The sequence below is a fragment of the Cyprinodon variegatus genome, unplaced genomic scaffold (assembly GCF_000732505.1).
Source record: "Cyprinodon variegatus isolate N-32 unplaced genomic scaffold, C_variegatus-1.0 Scaffold704, whole genome shotgun sequence".
Lineage (NCBI taxonomy): Eukaryota > Metazoa > Chordata > Actinopteri > Cyprinodontiformes > Cyprinodontidae > Cyprinodon > Cyprinodon variegatus.
Genome location: NW_015151157.1, coordinates 91,144 through 98,615, shown reverse-complemented (window position 1 = coordinate 98,615; position 7,472 = coordinate 91,144). Strand labels below are relative to the sequence as shown.

General features: G+C 37.0%; 1 protein-coding gene across 1 annotated transcript in view; it reads left to right on the top strand.

Moving 5' to 3' along the window:
* The first annotated feature begins 5,674 nt into the window (after positions 1-5,674).
* Positions 5,675-7,472, top strand: part of gsc (goosecoid homeobox) — a 2,968-nt gene continuing 1,170 nt past the window's right edge. Inside the window, exons 1-2 of the mRNA XM_015394687.1 lie at positions 5,675-6,134; positions 6,581-6,840. Coding sequence (XP_015250173.1) covers positions 5,819-6,134; positions 6,581-6,840 — 576 coding nt within the window. The 5' untranslated portion in view covers positions 5,675-5,818. The remainder of the gene's footprint in view (positions 6,135-6,580; positions 6,841-7,472) is intronic.

The window sequence follows — 7,472 nt, the reverse complement described above, 5'->3', positions numbered from 1 at the left end:
GTGGTCAGACTGTTCGAAAACACCACACAGAAACAATGAATCAAGTCTGGAAAAAACTCAAGTGTAAGAACATAATTGTTGCTTCCCCTAAAAAAAGCCAGTATAACTACAACACCTAAAGCTGGTAAAGATCAAGAAAAAGCTGAACTTCAAATCAATAATCAACAGTCTTTATGGTCACTAAGTAATTATACTGAACTTTTGGTGCAACATCGGCTTGCTAATATGCAAAAAACAAGTAAAAAATTGCCAAAAAATGCACTTTGACCCAAAATGGCCGACTTCCTGTGGATTTTAGGGCATACCTCCGAGAGACTTTTTTTCATGATTTGAGGAGATCTACTTGTGTGCCAAATTTCAAATCTCTGTGACTTACGGTTTCACCTAACTCACGGTAGGGGGCGCTGTGGAGTCATTTGGGGGCGGCCATTTTGGATTCCATTATAGACATGCTATTTCACGTGGGGGACAATTTACTGCCACATTTTCCTGAGTTTTTGAATATGCTAAGTCCCCGTAAAATGTGTTCAAAGTGAGAAATGAAAAATAATAAATAAGAAACCTAACAGATACAATAGGCTCTCGCAGCCTTCGCTGCTCCGGCCTAAAAAACAGGCACAGATTCTTAGAGGATGTAATCAAGGAGAAATGTTTGCCATCCAAATTTGATAATTTCTTCTAATCATGTAGACAAGCCTAATGCCATCTGTGGGAAGGTTTTACAGTCACAGGAGATAAACGTTGAGGTGTTTGGCCAGAGCAACAAGAAGTATGTTTGGAGGACTCAAAGCAAGGCTTTCAAACTGGAGAGCATTGCAGTATAACCTGCCGAGTACAGTAGTGGCAGTATTATTCTGAGCACCTTTATTTGAAGAGCTACTGGTGCACTGAAATGAGTGTACAGAATATTGTGTATTTCTTGAATAAGAGAACTACCTCTGAGTTTATTAACATCTTTTTTAAATCAACAGCTGTAAATAAAAAGAAATGTTAGGATACAATATAGAAAATTAAATGTTTGTTCATTGAAATTAAATCACACAAAAGTCTGCTAGAGTACATAGAAGATGTGTATATTTCTGCTATTATATATTTTACTTTTTTCATATAAATATAAATACATCTCTTTAGTAAGATTAGGAATCTTATCTTGCAATTTGTCAGGATGTGCAGAAAATTTTGCATAAAATAGTAACTATAATGTTTAAAATAGAAAGACTGCAATGAATAAAATTATAGTGCATAAAGCGACTTCTAAACACGGGAGCGCCTTAGATACCCTGAAAGTATTTACAGAAAGCTGCTGAGTGTGTGTCTGGTTTCCTTTTCTGTTTTTCAGAACAACCACCATGTTTCTTCACATTTTGTGATGGATGAGCTTCTCAAAACCGTTTTAGAAATCCCTCCTATAAATATAGCAGCTGCACTCTTGTTGTACTGTCTGTCATCTCAATGAAATCTCACATCTCTCTCTATAATCAGCCGTTACACATTTATTCAAATAAGATTTGTTATTTTTCATAAATTACTAAAAATGTATATTTTTATTTTGAATGTTGGTTTTAGAAGAGGTATAAATAAATATCCATTGCGTATTATTTTTTTTAAGCAGGAATAATGAATCCATGGGTTCTGGAATGAGGCAGGAAGTACAAATGCATGACCAAATTATTCTGCATCCCTCTATTTTGAGCAATACCATGAAAAGATTAGTGTCCCAAAATCTTGCTCAATGTTGGTTATGTGAAACATATGTGGAAAAATAATACAAATTTAATTGGTTCTATTGTAGAGTTCAACACTAGAGCAATTGAGAGTCGGTCTCTGATTAAACTGATGTGTTGCCATAATGAATAATCTATTATCATATATCTATAAAGAAGATGGGACTGGTCCAAACATGCTGCACTCAATAACAGACTCAGGTGCTGGAAGTTGATTTTTGAAACAAACAAGCAAGAATCTTGCAGATATATTTAGTCCAAAGAATAGATTCACTGTTGAATTTAAGATTATTTTTCTGCCATGAATTTTGTGAGGGACCATATCACATGCAGACCTTAGAACTAACCGACCAGTCTAGACACAAGTCAATAATCTGATGAAAAAATAACTATATGAACTTTCTTAAGTGTTTTTTGGGTCTGATGATGAACTATGAAACTTGACCGAAACATTTCAAACATGTCGTGTTGATATGCTGTTGATTGGACTGTTAACATGTAGCAGCAGTTCTTCCTAACCTTGTAATGTGGGACCGTGGTACATATGTGTGTGTTTGTGTGTTTATGTATGTGAAATATGATTTATTATTTTCTCCTTGCCCTGCGATGGACTGGCGACCTGTCCAGGGTGGACCCCGCCTCTCGCCCGTAGACAGCTGATAGACAGCAGCACCCCTCGATGGATTTTCTCCTTGTTGAAATGTATTCGTACAAGATAATGATCAGAAAGCAACGGAATTTGTTCTAATAGTAATTTCCGCTGAATTACAGCACAGCACCCCAGAAGGTACATTTCACCTCTTCTCAAGCTGACTGTTTACTTGATAGTGTCACTACTTCACTGTGTGCAGAAATTGATCAGAAATTTGACATTTTTGGAAAAGACCAGTTTGGGAAGCATGCTGTTATTATATATTTCTAATAGAAGGGGTTTTATATATAAAGAATTGTACGAAATGATGACTAATGGAATTCAAAGGAGCTGGAACCATGTATTTGTCTGACTTATGTTCTCTCCTTTATTTTATGTTCGAGATTAAAGAAATGTTTAAAATAAAGGGAATATTTTCTTTCTGTTTTCATTTTTTAAGTATTCAATTATTATTTTCCTAACATGTATTAAAATCTTGCTTGTATTAAAACTAACAGATATTTAAATCAAATTATTAAATAAAGCAATTGATTCTATTAAAAGTAAATTTAAATTTTCTTATTTATAGGAGGCCATGTTGGGGAACTTGTATTGTGATATTTGGCCATTAAGTTCAGAGTATTTTGTCTCTCCACCTGTTCTGCTACAGAAAAAGGGCATTTTTCTGACCTTTCTCCAAGCTGCTGTGTCAAGAACGTGATTGAAAACAAACCAGATTCTGGTATTTGTAGCCTTTAATGTTCTGAACAGATATTAGGGCTGTGGTGGTGTTAACAGCCTCTTTGTGGTTTCAGCATCAGCAGCAGCAGGAGGTTTTATGGGGGAACAGTTCAGAGTCTGAATGCATGCAGATCTAACAAAGAAAATGAAACGCTGCAGGATGTGTGTCTGTTACTGTGTGTGTGCCTGTTTATTGGAATTGATAGGTTGGTTTAAAAACAGCTTATTAGGCTGCTTTTATGTGCCTTTCTTCAAGTGCTCGATTTATTTCTGAATATAATCAGTTTATTAATCAGATCGGTTCATGTTGTGGTTGTCTCTCAGGCATTGATCCTTGCTGTTTTTGAGTGCGTGTCTGCTTTTTATTGATTTGTTTTGTTGTTGCAGTTTTGCAAGACAAACTCGTGTTTTATTTTGTAGCAACCCCTTTTTCTCTTCTGATACACCACATCAGAGAAGTAGGAATATATGTGAACATAATAACACACTGCAAAAAATGGAAATCTAAGTAAGTAATTTTTTCTTAAAATAAGTGAATTTTTTTTTTGAATTGAGGACGAAAGTGAGACACTTTGCCAATGGAACAAGACAATTTACATTTAAAATAAGAAAAAAAATATTGCATTGTCTTATTTTAAGTCCATGTTATCTAATTTTAAGAGTAAAGATACTAATTTAATTGGCAAATTATCTTATTTACCTACTCGAATTAAGGGTAAATACACTTAATTTAAGACATTTTTACTTATTTCCAGATCGTTTTTGCAGTGCAGCATGCAGACGGCTGGAATCAGTCAGTGACTGCATCATTTAAATAAATAAAAAGGAGCTTTTCTTCCACAGCGGTGGGTTTCAGATGAAAGAAAATGAATATCTGAGACTTCCCAGGCCAAATGATTTTTCTTTTATTTTAATCTGAAATCCTCTCCGATCAGAGGAAAATTGACGTGAAGCTGCAGAATTACAAAGAATTTTCTGTTTAAGATCAGAGCGAAATGAATTATTGTCTTAAAGCAAGATAATATTTTCACACCTCCTCTTACAGATGATGTTGTGCTGATATCAGGAGCTGCAGTTGATGCAAGCTGGGGAGAATTAACATGATGAATAAAACCTGTTCAGTAGATTGCAAATATCGTTTTTCCTTTCAGGGACATCTGTAAAGAAAAACGCTCATATTCAGAGGTAAATATGGTTTTAATTTCTACAAGTCCAGACGAACAAAAAAAAAAAAAAAAAAAAAAAAAAAAAAAAAAAAAAAAGATTATACAGTAAATTAATACCAGAAAACCATAAAGGTGATAGTGTTTACTATATTTAAAGGTATATTTTGCAAATTGATTTGCTCTATTTTATTTAAACTATTGCTTATCTACACAATGTTATCGAACTTTTCGTTAAAGTAAAAACAGTTTCCGATTTAGAAACAAAAACATATATACCATAGGAAAATGGAGAAAAGGCGAAGCAAATAATTTAATATTAATTAGGTAAATATGGTCACTGTTTCTTAGAAACTGAATATCGGATTGACTTATTACGGAATGCACGACAGAAAGTATTTTATTAGAACAGAACACATACATTAAATACAGACAGAAGAAATAAAATTAGAACCACAATGTGAGTTTATTATGATCGGATAGTGGAGTGATTCCGGTAAATTCAAACATATTAGAGGAAAAAATTAGATAACTAATAAAAAATAAAATTTAATTGTCTCAACTTGGTTAAAGTCTGTAAAACAAGGTTATATATATCGGTGTTTCAAAATCCCTGTGAAATGAAATGTCCTCGGCGCGCTAATCACACCTCGGACCTGAACCGCACATTTTCACCTCATCAGTTTATCTGCGCGCCTGACGCGCCCATGTGTGAACTCCCTGTTGAGTCTTAAATGCAATCAACAGCTTTCATTAAGGTCTGCAGCGGGAATCCACGTTCCAGCACAGTCTCCAGGCCGTGTTGATTAGCTGCGTTAAGACCCGATCTGTTCTCCTTTATGGCTCTGAATGGAAGCGATAATGGGGCCGTTATCTTATCCCGGTCAGGGGAAGAGGGGGGGAGAGAGGAAGCCGCTGCTAAGGAGGGGGATTCTGACCTGGACCCCGCAGAGAGCAGAGCGAAGGCCCCATAATGAGAGGAATAGCAGAGATAATGCTCAGCAGCTTAAGATGAAGTCAAGTTCATTTTGGCTCATGCGTAAAAACAGACAGGTGCTGCTTAAAATCTGTTCCAAAGTGAAGAGCAGAACCGATTCCGATTTCTATAACAAAGCCTGAAAGCTGCAACTTCACATTTACCAAGTCTAATGATTCAGACTCCTGATGTGTCGCGGCCTGCACGCACTGACACCGATGTGTTCCAGAGGGCTCATCCGAAGAGGAAATAATCGGATTACTCCACAGGAAGAGGCTCGCTGACCCGACAGCGCGTTTCCAATAGTCTGCAAACACGGCGGATTATCTTAATTCAATTAATTCTCAATACACAAACCAGTGGCCCGACTCAGCCTCTGCGCAGTGACGTCACTGCCTTTAAGAACAGCCCCACGCGCAGCGAGTCCGCATCCTGAACTGAAGCTCGGTGTGCCGAGCGCGCAGAGGAGAGCAGAGCGCAGCCGCGTCATCATGTCGCCTTCAGTCTGAACTTTCTTTCCTCTTCCTCGGGAGTTTTCAATCCGCAGTTTTATCCAGTTTTTCTTCCTCGGCGCAGCTTTGTGATGCCCGCCGGGATGTTTAGTATCGACAGCATCCTGTCCGGACGGCCGAGCTGTAAGGAACCGCTGCTGCTTCACCGGAGCGGACCGGTGGTGCTGCCCGCCGGCCTCACGGACACCATCTACACCGACTACAGTGGACTGTACTCAGCCGCCCGCGGACCGTCCCCACCGGGCGTCCACGCGGTAAACGGTGCAAGGATCGGATATAACGGCTATTACTACGGACAACTGCAGGTCCAGGGGCCCGGAGGAGGTCCGCCGTGCTGTGGAGCCGTGCCCGGCCTCAGTCCGCAGCAGTGCCCCTGCTTCCCCGCAGGTAGGACGGACCCTCCGTTTTCCAACAACAAATTCATAGAAATGATTTCCTCTTAAAAACAACAAATATGCGTTCAGAAATCATATTTGTTAACTTGTTTCCATTTGTGAAATAAAAACTTCCAGTTTACTGAATAGCTGACATCTTTCCTTCAGACTTTAGAACGTTTTTTTTGTCAGAAAAAAAACAGTAAAATGTGGAATGATTCTAAAACTAAATCTGCACATTTTGTTTCTGTTTTGTTTTTTGTTGTCTTGTTGGCTTTTGTTATTTTCTGTTTGACTGAAACAGGTCTTCAAACTGCAGGAAAAAATAAACATGAGCACAAAGAAAACGATGTAGTATTTTTATATCACCAACCTAACTGCATACCTTTGAAATAAGATAGAAAACAGAAAAAATGGTCTTCATTTCTACATCTCACTCTCCAGTTTCTCTTCCTGCAGGCTATGACAGCGCGGCCTCGGTGCTTCTATCGCCCGTTCCTCACCACATGATGTCCTACATGAACATGGGCAGCCTGTCGCGGACCGAGCTGCAGCTCCTAAACCAGTTGCACTGCCGCAGGAAGCGCAGGCATCGAACCATCTTCACGGACGAGCAGCTTGAGGCCCTGGAGGGCCTTTTCCAGGAGACCAAGTATCCGGACGTGGGGACGCGGGAGCAGCTGGCTCGCAAAGTCCATCTGAGGGAGGAGAAGGTGGAGGTCAGACATTTTCAGATTTATTTTACATTCTTTCAATCCAGCATCTTATAAAGGATTAAATTGATTTAAACCAAGAAAAACTCTCAACAGAACCTGCTTACATTCTCATTATTATTGTTCATTTCTTCAAATAAAATGAAAAATGTGTTTGATTCTAATCAGTTCAGTGCAAAATAAGGAATATATCAAGGAATTTAGTGAATGTTTATAAATATCTAATGACATATAAGTGTAATTGTAAAGTATGTTGTATAGGAAATAATATAGAAATAAAAAATATTTAACCATTAGTATTGTTAGGCCTATAGAAAAGTCTTTATATTATCATGCTAGTTTGTGTAGTTATGCTGTTTTATTTCCAAAATAATATTTAGAAAAATTATAAAAATAATTTTGTTCAAATAATTATTTCGATTGATTTAAAAAATAAATTCTTCTTTTTTTTATTTAGCAAAAATATTCCAAGCATTAGGTTTGTTTACTTAAAGAAATATTTATCTTTATAGAATAAAAAAAGTTATGATCAAATTAGGATATTTAGAAAAAGATTTGATGTTTTTATATATATATATATATATATATATATATATATATATATATATATATATATATATATATATATATATATATAT